Here is a 16,243-nt window from a genome sequence, read left to right on the forward strand (position 1 = left end):
GTGTTGCTATGACAACCCATGTCTGACAGGTGCTTCAGGTGGGAGGAGACAGGTAGAAACCCAGGGTTTCTTTATGGTGAACCTGCTAGAGAGGGGGCTTACCTCATTGATTACCATTACCATAGTAACAGATTCAGGTAAGACCTACTTCACTTTCTGCCACAGAAAACCCAGTTTCCCCCAACTCAGGATAAAATACTAAGAGTTTCAACATAACCCAATTTCTGGAACTGGGCTCTGGGTGTCTGAATCATACTTTTGTGCAGCTGACCCCTGGTTCCATTTATAAATTGCCTTGACATACCAAGTTTTCAAATGGCTGCAAGTTATTCAGAAATTACATGTTTATATTGCTAAATTATTTGTGTTTTACATTTTTTTAATTAAGTTTGTACAAGTAATCTGATATGTAATCACTATTCATATTTTATACATTTCTTTGGGAAGACTAAAGAAAATTTAACAGTATTATTATTATTATTAATAATAATAATAATAATAATAATAATAATAAACCAAAGGGGAACCTTTGTTCGCAATCATTTCGTTGGGGCTTTAATAAATGTAGCTCACTATATCCGGCTGTTTCCATGGCAATCCGCCATGTCAGGGTATAAGTTAGCTTACATGATGGAGAGAACAAGGTTACAGAAATGAAACATTTAATAGATAAACGCACATCAGTGTGTTAATGAGCATCTGGGCGGTTTGCATCGACAGGACCAGCAGAATGAGCCGTCTGAGTCTCGCCGTCCCAGCTGAACAGTACCTCGGTAGGTTCGGAGTTATCAGCAGCTGCTCATCTCACGCAGTCCGTTTCGGTTCTGTTCATCTGAGCCTCTTTGTGTCTTCCAGCGGACAGTCATGTGCTGTTCTACCTGAGCGATGCTGTGACCCAACTGCTGGAGCATAAAGAAGAGTACACCCAGTTCGGCCTGATCCGCTACTTCGCTGAATAGTACGTAACGCGGTTAGCTTAACTGGTCCAGACCTGGTACACCGGGCCTGGTTCTGTAGCTCTGAAAGCTTTTGTAAGAGTTAGTTTAACGAAACAAATAGTACTATTAATTAATTTATTTAAAAAGATGAAATGCTTTTACTAAAAAGTAATTTATAAACAATAAAATGTGAATAAACTGGTATGATTGCAAGATTATCTTATTGGTTGATACACATCCAAAAAGAAAGAAGGAAGGGAGGGAAGAAGAAGAAGTTAGGAAGGGGACAACTTTGAGCAACTATTTAAGTAAGATGGTTTTACAGATGTTACTACGAACAGGTGATAGCCACAGGCTATTGGTAGCAAGATTAGGTCCAAAAGCAGTATCCATGAAAGGCTGAGTCTGGAGAGCAAAGTTGGACAGAAGTTCTCCATTCTGGCCCAAAACGTGAGAAAGTCATTAAATATTATAAAAACAATGTCCTCAAAGAAAAATTGTAAGGGAATGTGCATATTTCTCCCTCTACAGTCAGAATATCATTAAACCATTCAATCAGTCTGGAGCAGGGGAGCCCAGCTCTGGTTCTCAAGGGCCACAATCCTGCAGGTTTTTGATGTGTCCCTGCTCCAAAACCACCTGACTCAAATTGTTGAGTCATTGTGCAAAACTTAGTAGGCTGTTGGATCTACTTCATTTGAGTCAGACTTTACTGAGCAGAAAAGAAGCTGCATGTTAACCTGGTCCAGAGTTCCAGAGGCAGCATCAACCTCTCTGGACTCAGAGGCATCTAGGATGGATCATTACACACTGGAAACCTGGTCTGTAGTCAGACCAGTTAGTATTCCAGATCTTTGTTGGAGGAAATGGAGCCTCCAGACTATTGTCAGGAACAAACAAAAGCCCAGTGTTGGGATGGTATGGAGTAGGGCTGCACAATTAATCTGATTTTGATCGTGATCACGATTTTGGTGTCCACAATTAAATGAACCTGATCGTCAACGATACATTCAAAATGCGAGCTCTGCTGCATGCATCTCTGATCACATAATCAACCTGTAATCTGCCAACCAACAGGGGGCGAACGCAAGGCCAAAGCTTCATTAAGCTGCCTAAATAACAAGTGTTGGGACATGTTGCAGACTCCTAATTAAAAAAAAAACATTACACTTAATAAAATTAAACTTAAAAAACAAAGAAAATATTGACTGAAGAATTTTTTTTTTTGCTGTTCTAAACATTTTTAGGTTGTCTTTTCTTCAGTTTTTGCCTTTCTTACAACATCCCTCTCCATGGTAGCATCCATTACAACTGTAAATACTAGTGATGGGATGTTTGGCTCTTTTCAGAGAGCCGACTCTTTTGGCTTCCAAACGGCTCTTGATTTAGCATCTTTTGTAGCCCCATAATTTACATTAACTTCTCAAAAATGAATGGTAAATGTATTTGTTGCATTATTTAGTTTAATTTTTCACTGATATTTGTTGCCACATAGTTTGCTTATAATTGGTGCAATAATCGTGTTTACAATATTGATCAAAATAATCGTGATTATTGTTTTGGTCATAATTGTGCTGCCGTAGTATGAAGTTGGATTAGAGTTCTGGTGGGATGGGGTTGGTCGGGGTTCTGATGGGATGGGTCGGGGTTCTGCAGCATTAAAACAGAAAAACTCAGGAAAAAAGTGCTAAAAGATTCACAGAACAAACTTTCTTCTGAATGTGTTTTAGGCCTGAAATGTAAAGATTGATGTTTATTAACAATTGAAATGGAAATAATGAGAAAAAAAATTAAATATCTTTTTAAAATTTAAGTTTTCTGAAAGGTTGTTTACGTCTCAACTTTGTGTTGTAAAGGTCTAACAGTTGTTCAGATTCATTCAGGTCATGTTCAAACAGAGTTTATTCCTCATGGCTGACACACATTAGATGAGTTGATGAAGCTAACCGGTTGATAGAAAGATGCAGCATACGGGTTTAGATCTGGATGCTGTCAAAACTCAGGAGGAGCGGCGATGTGTCTGATGTTTCTGTACACCTGACAACTCCACTTGGGGTTTTATATTTGTTGTGTTTGTTTGTAGTTTCAGCAGCGTGAAGAACTGCAACCACGTCCTCTTCAGGGAGTTTAACTACATCCGGGCTACTCCTCATAACAGGACGTCCTTCATCAGAGTCTTCTGGAGATGCTTCCGACAGGTTGGGAAGAGCGGAGGTGAGAGCTGCAGCCAAAACTGAGACAACATGTAAACAACCTGTTTATTTCTGGTTAGTTCACAAACAGTCTGGTAACAGTTGAATAATAAATGATTTCAGGTTTTTGATGTTTGAAGCTGTTTAGATGAGATTTATCTGAGTTCCAGTAAACAGATGAGAGAAGAGTTCATGCTGAAACCTGAGACTCGTGGAAATGTCACAACTACAGATTTACTTGGTATAGTTATAGTAAAAGGAATGATCATGATTATTATACATTCATTCATTTCCTAACACTAAACACATAAAATCACATCCACACTTTTTTATGTTTTATTTTCATCTTTTGATGCAAACCTAACAAAATAAAATAATATAGAAACAAAGTAAAGTCAGCATAAAGCCCCTCCGCTGTGTGCAGGGTAGATAAATCCTACATATTAACTCTGGATTTCTCCCAGATAAAACAGATGAAAAGCTCTAGGACCTCGATCCGGACTTGGAGGCTTCTTTCTGGAAACTACATTATAAAAATACTTTTGAACTTTTCTTTAGAAAGCAGAAAAAACATCTGGCTAACTTTGACCTTTAGCTGTATAGATGCCATTTGAACCAAATCATACTTCAAAAATGAAAATAAAGAAAGAAACAAGACCAGATATCTGGAATTAAAAGCGGCTTCTCCTACAGGCCATCAAACACTGACAACTGAAAAAGGCAGTGAAAAAAGTTTGAGACTTCTCAGCTCTCTCCCATATAATGTAATGTTTAGTTGTAAATAACAGGATAACATCGGCATGGTTTAACCAGTCACCGAATGTTTCCCTGTACTTTGTGCTACAAAGCTGCTGGTTCTCCTGCAGGAGGTAAAACATGTTGGATGGATTTCCTTCTTTATGTCCGGATTTACAGGCTGATGAGACGGCCTCCCCAATCACACCTGCCTCATTCCTTCTAGAAGCAATTAAATCCCACCAGGATGGTTTAATCCGTTAGTTTGGAGGAAATAACGCTCCCTCCTTTCTCATTAAAACATGGAAGGAAAGCAAAGCAACACAAGCGGTAACATACATACAGGATATCTAGTAATCTTTGATTAATTGTGGTGTTTAATACCTTGTTTCATTATGAAATCAGCTAATTGTGACATCAGAATGGCCTGTTTATGCTCCCTCTACCACCAGAGGGCAGTGCAGAGTCCAGAGTTGCATCGGTTTCAGACAAAAACCAACATGGGGACAGAGGAGATGATGATGATGTTCATTCTTAGAAAGAAACCTAAAATAAACAGTTCAGTAGACGGTGGCGGTCATGCGGTCATTAAATAAGTCACAGCCTCTTCTTCATTGTTTCTTTCCCTGGTCACACATCAGCTATGCTGCTCAACACTGCCCCCTGGTTCTGGTGGTACTGCTCCGTTTGCTCCGTCAGGGACGCATTTGCAAGGGCCCCAAAAACGGACCAAAAGATGGACGAAATGCTCCATGTCCATCTTTATTGTAGAGCAGTATTGTCCAAAGTTTGTCCTTGAGGGCCGCTGTTCTGCAGGTCTTCAATGTTTCCAGCTGTAGCACCTGAATCAGGTTCATGGGTCAACATGCTTGGACAGAACTTGACAACAAGCTGTTGAGGAGAGGCATTTCATTTAAATCAGGTGTGTTGGTGCAGTGCAACATCTAAAACCTGGAGGACCCCTTGAGGACTGGAGCTGGACTCCCCAGGTGTAGACCAAATACGGGCCTTTAGACTCGTGTTTTCAGTTCTGTTGTTATTTCATAAGCTTTTTATGTGTTTGACATCTGGAAGTCTTAAACCACCAGGAGCTGCTTTCAGCTTCTTCCTCATCTGATCGGTGTGTATGTGTGTGTGTGTGTGTGTGTGTGTGCGGTTGGACTGAATTCTCCGCCGTGTGTTGCAGACTTCCTGTCCGTGTTGGAGTACCGGTCTCTGCTGCAGTTACTGTGTCCAGACTTCCCGCTGGAGGTGGTTCAGAGTGTCGCCAGGTCAGCAACGACAGCATCACAATAACAACTTCAACAAAACCGTCTGCACCATCATCAGTCTGAGCTTTCCGTTAGCTCTTTATGTTCTGAGCATGAAAGACTCCTGAGATGGACGTTACAGCCGCAGGTTGTTGGTCTGGTTTTTGTTTAATGAGGGTGACCATGAGGACACTTCACCCACCATATGACCCATTCCTGAACTGTTCACAGCTGTATTATCTGAACCAGACTGAAACTGCTTTGAATTATTTTGTATAATAGTTTATAATGTCAATACTTACATGTTTGGTTATTCTCATTAGGACTGAAAGTGGATAAAAATATGAATCTGAAATGTTTTATATCAGTTTTTGGGAAAGAAGTTTTTTTTGTCCTCTAATGACTAGAAAGGCTAATTAATTTGTCCCCATTGTCATTGTGACCTTTTAGGACAATAGAAACTGGGATTTCAATGTTCTTAAAGAGAAACTCTTTCTTACTAAAAATCCTTCCTTATGAAGAAACACAACCAGATTAATGGACAGTAATTGATGGAAAAATTCATTTAAAGACAAAAAAGTCCACAATGTCCTAAACGGGTTCGAAGTTAACTGGTCTAACTACTTTTATTCTCTCATTCTGCAGAATTGTTCTGATGGATGACGCCACCGACTGTCTGATGTCCTTCTCTGACTTCATTTATGCTTTCCAGCTGCAGTTCTACTATCAAGGTACAACAACCATAACAAACCATGCTTGTAGAGTAGGGATGGAGAGATTCACCGATCTGAATCGGTGGTCCGTGACAGACGTTTGCGATGCGACTGCACCGGTAGCTTAATGGTGCATCGGATACAGCTGCTGGCTAATGTGCCATGTTTCTTTCTTAGCATGTCCTCATCTGTAAAAGTCATGGTTACATTTATTATCACATAGTTTATCTCCTCTGCACCCATGTTTTCGAGGCTCCTTGAATGCATCATCACTATCTCCTGGCAGGTGGCGCAACTGCAGTTAGTAAACAGTAATCATGGAGCGAAGCGAGACAACAGCTGAAGAGGAAATATTTTATAAATCTCAGTAATTGCTGCTCTTACTGTTCAGTTAGCCCAGGAAAAGAGAGCTAAGAGAGAGTTATTTACTCACTGCACATTGTTGATGCTGGAAAATGCTTAGTAGTTAAAGGTTAGGGTAGGACACCCTGGTGACACAGTCGGAGCAAGCTACATTTTGAAAATACACAATTCAAAAGTCCAACGCTCTTTCTTCAGACTTCCCCCTGCAGCCACGCCTCCAAAGCACAGAAACATGCATTGCATGTTCCCGAGGGTTCACGAGGGTTAGGCAGCATAGATTTACTAACAGTCGGCTCTTGCTCAGCTCTCCTTCGGCTTTCTTTTTGGAAGTAGCCTTCTCCAAAACAGTTTTTCTTTCCCAACTCGATATAAGCAGCTTTTGTGCCACAATGTCCTTTACATTCAAGTGTGTTCCCTTCTTTCATGTAGTAAACTAGCCAAGCTCTGGCTCTTGCTTCCTTGCCTCTACAAGAGCTCCAAGCCTCTGAGAGTGCCTGATTCGTGCACGAAGAGGGGCGTGTGCAGAAGGGTTGAGGGGGGAGAGTCAAATGGCAGTTGAGTTTAATAGACGTATCACCACCAAGGTTTTAGGAGGGGTTCGTTAAAGTAATTCGATGGTGTCCGTTCCACAGATGCCTAAATGTTTTTTATTTCTGTCCTAGAGCATTAAAATAATTGACTGCAGTCAGGGTGTGAAGGGGATTTTAAGCAATATAGTGCTCCTGGAAAACATCTCCCACCCTACCTTTACGTTTTATAAGTGTTATGTTAACCACAGAAAACATTATTGGTAAAAGGACCTGAGAAAAGGGTGGTTTCTGAATGGTCTTTGAAGGTTTTTGTTTGTTTGTTTTTAAAAATGTAGAAAATAAGATTAAATACAAATTTAATGATTTTTTTTTGTTCATGATTTAGTGTTTTTTACTGTCTGTACCATCTTGAATTGCATCTTCTTTTTAAGTTGGATTTATTGGTTTGTTTAATAAAAAACAATCAAGCATCAAATACATCCCTCACAGGTAAAAGGAGAGGACAGCACAGTTGTGATGTTGTTAGAAACCAGGAAGGTATTCCACGAACGTAGCTAAAGAAAGCCAGGCTGTATCGGGAAAGCCTCGCTTGATCTAACACCATCTCTGAATTAAGGCTCAAGCCGTTCCACTATCACATTTCAGCTGCATCTACTTGAGGTTAATTCAACATTAATTCTACACTGTTACATTTTAACAGAAAAAATCTTAACAGTCAAAAGTGTACCTGCAGCAGGTGCAAATAAAGTACAAGAACATATTTCAGAGTGGGAGGTAGCCTTTGAAGAAATGTGTTGCACTGTAGATACCAAGACAACGTCAGAGACCACTGCTACTGGTGGGGGTCCTCCCCCTGAAAACCTGTGGGGCTGGTGGCCTGAATGCAGGGACATTAATAAAAAGCCAAGCCATGGTTACCAAAAAGACACCCTGTCTCTATCTTTCTATATCTTTCTCCGTCCATCTCTTTGGATTAGCTTTCTCTTTCTCTATCTTGCTCTTTAAATACTCTGCCTGTATGGACGGGGCTCAGCTGATCCCAGTTTTACTGTTAGCCAGCCAGAGGCAGTGGAGGTGGAGTGTTCCTGAAACTGGGTGGGGCGGTTTAATAAGGTATTAATTATTTTTAATGAATGAATGCTATGTTCTTTTTCATTTAATTTCATGTTCAGTATGTGTATAGCTGCATTTCTTTAGTTGCATTGGCACTGATAGATTTATTGATTATTCAAGACAGTCAAAGTAGTTTTTTTATTTTTATTTTTTATTTTTTATTTTTTACAAAAATGAGTGGTGGGAGCGCAGCATTCTGCCAGGTGGAACTTTCTTTAGGGAATCTATATCAGACCTTTGAGACACAGCTAAGCTAAGCTTGAACGTTAACCTAGTTCTGTGCATAGGGCTTTCCCTTAATCCAGCTTCGTGGAATACCCCTCAGATGTAGGCTTTTAAATTCTTTGGATTGGGTTGAATCGTGAACTGTATCAAACTGAATCACATTCTATTAAAAGTTTTTAAAGTTGGACATGGGTAAATCTTATTGCATCGCATCGGCAGGGGGCTTCACTGTATCGTTAATGTGTCTCATTAATCAGTGGCATCCCTAATGTACTGACACATAAAGAAAGGATGGATGATTTATATACAGCACTGTCCAAAAATCCTGATCCAGTCTTCACGTCTTCATCACTGACTGTTGTAGTTTTAAAGTGGTCTTCATCAACAGCTCTCTGAAGGTCTTTCAAAGTTTCCTTTGGACATTTTCAGTTTTTTTCCAATCATTTTCAGTCCAGCCCAGTACCAGACCATTTTCAAAGGATCTTTATAGCCCGTTTATGCTCTACACCAGGGCTACACGAGGGTTGCAGTCCTGTAGGTTTTCAACGTGACCCTGCTCTAACACAACTGACTCAAATGAAATGGATCCAATATCCTATGAAGTTCTCCACAATGACTCATTCATTTGAGGCAGGTGTGTTGGAGCAGGAAAACATTGAAAACCTGCAGGATTGTGGCCCTCATAGGACTGAATTGAGTAGCCCTGGTGTAGACTAAAGATGGATACAGATAATTTTGTCCATCTTCTGTGTCCTTTACGTGCATAATTAGGTCTGTTTTGGGGCTCTAGCAGGTGCATTCCCTGATGTTGCAAACAGAGTAGTACCATCAGAAACCATAGGGGGGCAGTGTTGAATAGTATAGCTGATGTGCGACCAATGAAAAGGAAGAAAGGAGAAGCTGTTGCAGCATATTTAATAATAGACATACAGTATATACGTTATTGAAGCGATGTGAGATCATCTGGACAGAGAACAGAAGAAAAGGCAGAAACAATCAAAGAAGAGCTTTCGAAAGTCCTTCAAGGATCCTGGAGAACTCTTCCTGGAAACTAGTTTTAAAAAAGGACAGAAAGCTTCTCTAAGAGGGTTCAGACTGTGATGAAGAATAAAGCTTCTTAGAACAAATTTTCAATTTAAAGATTGTTAGAACTGGACTGACTCTGGTTCTGACCCATTTACTGGATTTATATTTTTATTTGCATGTTACAATGAATCACTGCAGCTGTGTACAGGAGATATTTAAAGAAATGAAGAGAAAAAAAAAAAAACATACTGAAACAAGCTGAAACAGGACGGAGATGAACGAAGCAAATCAGTAGATCAGGAATCTGATGAATTTTAACAGGAGTTTCTTGTCTGCAGAGTTCTTGGACAGCGTCTTGCTGATCTACCAGGATCTGCTAGCAGGAAAGAGTCCCAACACCGTCATAGTCCCCACGTCCACCTCCGTCGAGCAGCTCCCCTCTGTGGCTGCAGATGACAGCGAGAAGGTGGAGCAACAGCTGGACGGGGTGGAGCCATCCACGCTGGCCGAGTGTGTGGACGCCCTCTGTGACCGCTTCAAGCACAGGTAAGCACTTCATCATGCTTCATAATGCTTCATCATGGTTAACCCCTGATTTCCACTAGGTGTGTGCGGCACGTTATGGCTGTGCCGCGGCCTCCACTGCTATTTGCGACTGTTTTAGTCAATGGTTTGGTTTCCACCGGATGCGGCGCAGTGCGTATCAGAAGCGTATCAGAAGCGTCCCAGAAGCGGATTGTCACGGCTCTCCGCAAAATTTATGCGCCAACTCTATTTTAATGCTCCACACACCCAGAATGCGTCAGTTTCCACACTTCAGATAGGGGCAGACAGGAAATCAGACACGGGAGCAGTGTTAAAGCTTCCAGTATTTTTCAAAATAAAAGCCCCCGTGCTGAACCTTGAAAACATTATGTATTTAACTGGTCAGGGGATCTCTGTTTGTTTTGTTGTTGTTTTTTTCATCATGGACAACAAGAGGTTTATCCTGAAAGTGGACAATCACAAGATTCTCCAATTCTCCTGTGATTGTGTGATCTTGCGGATCCTGCTAAGTGGACAGCACTTGCATGCACTCCACACCTGACATGCTCCTGGTGTAGATTGCCACACCACCGAGACTGGAACAAAACCGTGGTGCGGCCATGACGTGGCGCACACGCACCCGGTGGAAATCAGGGGTAATCATGGTTCATCATGCTTCATCATGGTTCATCATGTCCTTTTGTTCTACCTCATGCTGGATGTGTGTGTCTGTGCAGCCACCCGTCCAGGTCGTGTATGAGGGAAATCCTGGAGCAGACGGATAAAATTTCTTACTACAGCTTCCTCTTGAGTCTGGCCAGACACGAGAGCATCAACCAGGCTGTTGGTAGGTAGAACATGACGCATCGCTAATGAGAAACTGTTAATGTTTATCCTCTCTGTTTATGTTTGCCTAAATGGAAGAGCAATGGCTTCCTCTGTGTCTGATAAGAATCTTACTGTACTGACATTCACATTATTCTATGAAGTTTAATGGGGGAGGAGCATCCATCCATCCATCCATTTTCTTACGCTTATCCGGAGTCGGGTCACGGGGGCAGCTGCCTAAGCAGGGAAACCCAGACTTCCCTCTCCTCAGCCACATTCACCAGCTCATCCGGATGGATCCCAAGGCGTTCCCAGGCCAGCCGAGAGATGTAGTCCGTCCAGTGTGTCCTGGGTCTTCCGCGGGGCCTCTTTCCGGTGGGACATGCCCGGAACACCTCACCAGGGAGGCATCCAGGAGGCACCCTAACCAGATGCCCGGGCCACCTCATCTGGCTCCTCTCGATGTGGAGGAGCAGCGGCTCTACTCTACTCCAAGGACTCCAAAAAGGGTGGGTACTCTGAACTGCTATTTGGTGCATAAGCACAAACAACAGTCAGGACCCATCCCCCTCCCCGGAGGCAGAGGGAGGCTACCTTTTTGTCCACTGGGGTAAACCCCAATGTACAGGCGCCAAGTCAAATGGCAATGAGCATGCCCACACCTGCTCAGCGCTTCTTACTGGGAGCAACTCCAGAATGGAAGAGGGTCCAGCCCCTCTCAAGGACAGTGGTTCCAGAGCCCAAGCCGTGCGTCGAGGTGAGTCCAACTATATCTAGCCGGAACCGCTCAACCTCACACACCATTTCAGGCTCCTTCCCCGCGAGAGAGGTGACATTCCACGTTCCTAGAGCTAGCTTTTGCTGCCAAGGATCAGACGGCCAGGGTCCCCTCCTCTGGCAGTCGCCCAGCTCACACTGCACCCGACCCCTATGGCCCCTCCTGCAGGTGGTGAGCCCACGGGAGGAGAGGCTCACGTCACCCTTTCGGGCTTAGCCCAACTGGGCCCCATGGGCAAAGGCCCGGCCACCAAGCACTCGCCTCCGTGCCCCACCTTCAGGCCTGGCTCCAGAGGGGGGCCCCGGTGAACCACATCCAGGGAAAGGAAACCTTGGTCATTGTTTTCTCCTCATCATAGGGGTGATTTGAGCCGCACTTCGTCTGGTCCCTCCCCTAGACACCTGTTTGCAATGGGTGACCCTACCAGGGGCATGAGCCCCCGACAACATAGCCGCTAGGATCGTCAGGACGCACAAACTCCTCCAGCACGATAAGGTGGCGGCTCAGGGAGGAGCCTATCTGCACCATTTCTAGTTATTAATGGGATTTGACAGGGTGGTCTACGGTCACCTATTCTTTTTAATGTGTACATGGATGATTTTATTAGGAAACCAAATGAATATGAAGCAAGATGTAAGGTGGGTGATTATATTGTTAATCATCTGATGTATGTGGATGATTTGGTCATTCTGTCTCCAAGGAAGACTAGAAGTTGAAAATGTCTTAATTTATTTAGCAAGCCAGGAGTTAAATGTGGTGGACAAAGTCAGACATTCAGGCCATGTAATCAGAAATTACTTATGCGATGATGATGATGATGTCCATCGTCAGAGCTGTAAAGGATCAGCAAATATATTTTATAGTTCACAGATGTTTAAATACAGTGTTACTGTGCATCATTCCTGAGCAGCAGAGCTTTAGTCTGAGCGCAGACAAATGATTTTTACACATCAGATTCATTTTCACACTAACTGAAAATATTATGAAGTTTGAAATGAACAACTCCCCTTGACTTAGAAACCATCTTTTCCAGTGTTATGATGATGCAGTGAAGCAGCCGATCAGGATGACTTTGTCTGAGTCTGTGATTGGTTGGAATTTCTAGCGCTGCAGCGAGTTGAGTGAGCGTGTTGACAGAACTGATCAGATGGTTCACTGAGAGCATGTGCAGAGGCGTGTGGTGCTGGCCGAGTCAGCTCTAAGTGAGTCTTGGAAGCAAGGGAACAGGCGTCTGCTCTTAATAAAAATTATGTCCTTATGGATGGAAGTTCAGTTTTTTCCCAGTAAACTTATTTTTTCCATCTTTGTTTTGTAAGTCTTGTTTTTGATACGTCGTTCCTCTCTGGTAATGCAGGAGCGCTGCCCAGTAAGGCCGAGCTGCTCATCGACCCAGAGATGGACCAGGAACTGGACAAACTGTAAGAATAAACACACATACACACATACTTGTTTACCTCGTTCTGGAGGTCCTAAACTTTGACACCCAATTCTGGGGTAGCTGTTATAATGGTGGATGGTGAATGGTACATCATGGTAGATCAGTGTTTCCCCCTGCACATAAAAAACAAACACATCATAACACACACACACACATTATATATATACATATATATATATATATATATATATATATATATATATATATATATATATATATATATATATATATTTTTTTTTTCCCCCATATGTTTGTTTGGTACTATATTGTATGTCAGTGGTTTTATTTCCTACGCAATGTTAAATCTGTATTTTTTCTTCTTTTGAATGTTTAGGTGAGATATCTTTTGAAGGAGTTTTCATCTCATCTGCAAAACCTTTTTTTTTGTTTTGTTTTGTTTTTATATTAATAGTTTTTTTTATCTGCGCAAATAAGTAAAAATGAATAAACAAAATATGCTAACCTTTGGTGAGCTCCAGATGTCGTCGAACATCTTCTCTGTGCCAAATATCCCTCTGCATCGTGTTTTCTTTTGATAGGACTTGTGCATTGTGCGTGTAGAGGAGGAGCGGGCCAGTCAGCTGTTGGTGTGTGTTCATGTATCAATAATACAATATAGAATAAAATAAATACAATTAAATAAAAAAAAATTAAATATGGAAACAAATATAATATGTAAATACTTGAGGTTTCTCAAGAAGTTTCAGGTTATTCCTATGTTTTTCTAAAAGGATAATTCATTAAACGGAAACATTATACTGTACGTCTATGGAGTTAAATAAAGAGAAAAATGTGTTTTTTGTTATTTGTAGGTCTCTATGCTGTTGTTTTTCTGGTCCGACTCACTGGAGATCAGATTGTGCTGAATGTGGCTCCTGGTCTAAGATAAGTTTGGCATCCCAGCCTAACGTCCCTTCTTCCTCCTGCGCCCCAGGATCGCTCAGATCTCGGTGAGTCCCGGCAGCAACAGCAGCGGCAGCGCCGTAGGGGTGCTGAAGGAGGTGCAGAGGAGGGCGTCCCCCCGCAGGAACATCCACCACAGGAGGAGGATGGAAGTGGAGAGCGACGGTTCCACCGAAGAGACCGACTCCTCTGAAAACTGAGCTTCAGCCTCCCTGCAGGGGGTGAGGCAGTGATTTCCAGATGGTGCTGTAATCGTTCCTCATTGGTTCAGGTGTAGCTGCGAGTAAACAAGGCTCACCAGGGATTACACTACTGCTGGTAACTACTTCTTCTACTGAATTACAACCACATGCAGTAATCAGTCTCTCCAGGAATTTGTGATGTTGTGATCGCTATTAACTCGGCCAGTTCCTCTCAAATTATGCACGTCCTTGCAATTTTGTCCAATCACTGCAAATTTAATGCATCTCTGATCAATCTCACACTTCTCCGAGTTACCTGATGCACGTATGTCATCAGATTTACTTCCTGTTTCTCATTATTAACCTGCTGACGTGTGCAAGAGGAATGACTTCCATCTGCTATCTGATATCGCTGTGAGGCTGCATGCAAGACGCTTTTCCAGTGATCAGGGAGGGGTTTAACCCACATACAGCATACAGCCCCCTGAAGCAGCCGGAGCAGGTTCAAATCCTGGCTGGTGGCTTGTTGCTGCATGTTACTCTGTCTAGTCAAGGTCCCAGAGCCTGAAAAAACTTTCCTGGTGTTGCTCGAGTGACGGTAGGCTGCATGCAACATTATGCTGGAAGACAAACAAAAGTCATCAACAGTTTTACTGCAGAACCTCCAGAAAAGGTCTGAAATGTGCAAATAGATGATGGGGACCAGATCAGAATAAAGTCCACCTCCCTTTCTTAATTTTTCCTTTTTTTTTTTTTTGTGCTGGTTGTTAGAACAACATTTACAGCTTCAGCAACATCCTGCTGAGCATTAAAATACTCTCCCAGTCTGCTGATTTCAATAAAGAATTTATTGGATTTAATAATCAGTATTTTCCAGACATTTCTGGTGCTTTTGCAAGTAAAAGAAAAAGAATAAAAACCACTAAAACCTTTCCCAAAAGCTGCAGGAAAATCAGGCATTTTAGGTCACAACAAAATAAAAAACCCTGGAGGGACTGAAGGATGAAGAAGTTTCCTCTGTCAAATTTTAAGTAAAATATTTGTTTCGTAACATACATCACTTTTATACATTTAAAAACCCTGAACTTTTTTTTTTTTTAACCCTGCCTTGTATCGTCCATCATCTCAAACTTTTGAGGATTTTTGTTCCAAAACGGCAAAAGTTTTCCAAATTTAAAGCCAAATGTTCAGAAATAACTGAAACAGCTGATCAGTTAATAATTCCTTTGCTTTTATCTGAGAAGTAGTCAATTATTTCAGTTGATTACTGAAACCATAGCAACAGTACGAGTCAAATATTTAGATGTAAAATAAAGTGTGCATTTATTTTAACTTTATTTGTGTATATTTATGTAAAAACTGAAAATGTATGCATATGTATAAATAATAAAATAGTTTAATCTTTCATTCTTTTCCCGGTTTTAACCACATTCTTGTTTGTGTTTCTAAAAAGTGAAGCTGGAGTATCTGACAGGAAGCTGCTGGCATCTCTTCACTTTTTAAACAAAGCACAAATAAAGGAAACAAAGTAAAAACATACTGTTGGTGCAAAGGATTTACCTGACTTATCAATATATATAAACAATATTAAAATGAGTGTCTATAGATTTAATTTTTCCTAAAACTTTTGGTCAGTAATTCCACGTTATAATTTATTCCTAATTGCTGCTGTTTCACAGCTTGTCCTTTTTCTGACACTCCTGTTATTCTGTATTATGATGGTTTACGTGATTATTGTAAATTCACTGTGGTGGATAAAATGGAAAGAAACACAGGAGCCAGATAGATCTTCATCATCATCATCACATTGAACTCCTCCTGGTGCGGTAAGCTTTAACGATTGGACATTACCAGCTGATGATGAACTTCGTATCTGTGCAGAGATGAAACTAACGTGAATGCGATGAGTCCGACGCATGCTGTGAAAAATAAACATGCAACTGTGAAGCAACATGGAAGATTTTTATTTATTGGTTTGATTGTGTATTTGTTCAGTTGATTTTTTTTTTATTTCCCTCAAAAAGGTTGAGAAACTGTGAGATATGATAAAGTTTCTTTTATTATTTGAAAGCTAAAATAAAGGTTTGGATGCCAATGCTTGGTGGAGTCTTTTAGCTGAGTTTCTGCTATGCTACATGTTGCTATGATACATGTTAGCATTGCTACATGTTAAAAGGTTAATTGGACTTTCACTGCAGACATTTCAGGCTGCAAAACATTTAAAAATTGGTTCAGTGGATCTTTTCCAACTTTGTAACATTTCCATTCCTTCTGCCAACACGTATAAGACCGAGTGATGAAGAGGTTGTGTTATTTTTAGTCCTGAAGGCTGCTGATGTAGCTGTAAAATCTCAGTGAATTTTTCTGATCCAGCCACAGAGAATCAAATATGCTGACTGTTCTGACCACAGTCCAGGTTTCTACTGTGTGATGGTCCATCCCAGATGTCTCAGAGTCCAGAGAAGTTCACGTTCTGGACTCACCTCTGGAACTCCGGACCTGGA

At 41.5% G+C, this 16,243-nt stretch overlaps 2 protein-coding genes across 2 annotated transcripts in view; one reads left to right on the forward strand and one right to left on the reverse strand.

Moving 5' to 3' along the window:
• The window catches only part of LOC121647505 (NACHT, LRR and PYD domains-containing protein 12-like), a gene marked incomplete at its 3' end in the record, with an annotated part of 791,953 nt that overhangs the window by 127,238 nt on the left and 648,472 nt on the right, over positions 1-16,243 (reverse strand). The window lies entirely within an intron of this gene.
• On the forward strand, positions 598-15,672 carry c10h11orf49 (chromosome 10 C11orf49 homolog). The gene is made up of 9 exons (XM_041996123.1): positions 598-773; positions 856-958; positions 3,022-3,152; positions 5,052-5,136; positions 5,761-5,846; positions 9,424-9,631; positions 10,348-10,457; positions 12,571-12,634; positions 13,589-15,672. The coding sequence occupies exons 1-9, from the start codon at positions 692-694 to the stop codon at positions 13,755-13,757; spliced, it is 1,038 nt and encodes a 345-aa protein (XP_041852057.1). The 5' UTR covers positions 598-691; the 3' UTR covers positions 13,758-15,672.

This window comes from Melanotaenia boesemani, chromosome 10, assembly GCF_017639745.1.
Source record: "Melanotaenia boesemani isolate fMelBoe1 chromosome 10, fMelBoe1.pri, whole genome shotgun sequence".
NCBI classification, from domain to species: domain Eukaryota; kingdom Metazoa; phylum Chordata; class Actinopteri; order Atheriniformes; family Melanotaeniidae; genus Melanotaenia; species Melanotaenia boesemani.

Coding starts and splice junctions, on each gene's coding strand:
- c10h11orf49 (XM_041996123.1), top strand. CDS start 692: ATGAGCATCTGGGCGGTTTGCATCGACAGGACCAGCAGAATGAGCCGT. Junction 959..3,021: donor ATCCGCTACTTCGCTGAATA/GTACGTAACGCG, acceptor GTTTGTTTGTAG/TTTCAGCAGCGTGAAGAACT. Junction 3,153..5,051: donor ACAGGTTGGGAAGAGCGGAG/GTGAGAGCTGCA, acceptor CGTGTGTTGCAG/ACTTCCTGTCCGTGTTGGAG.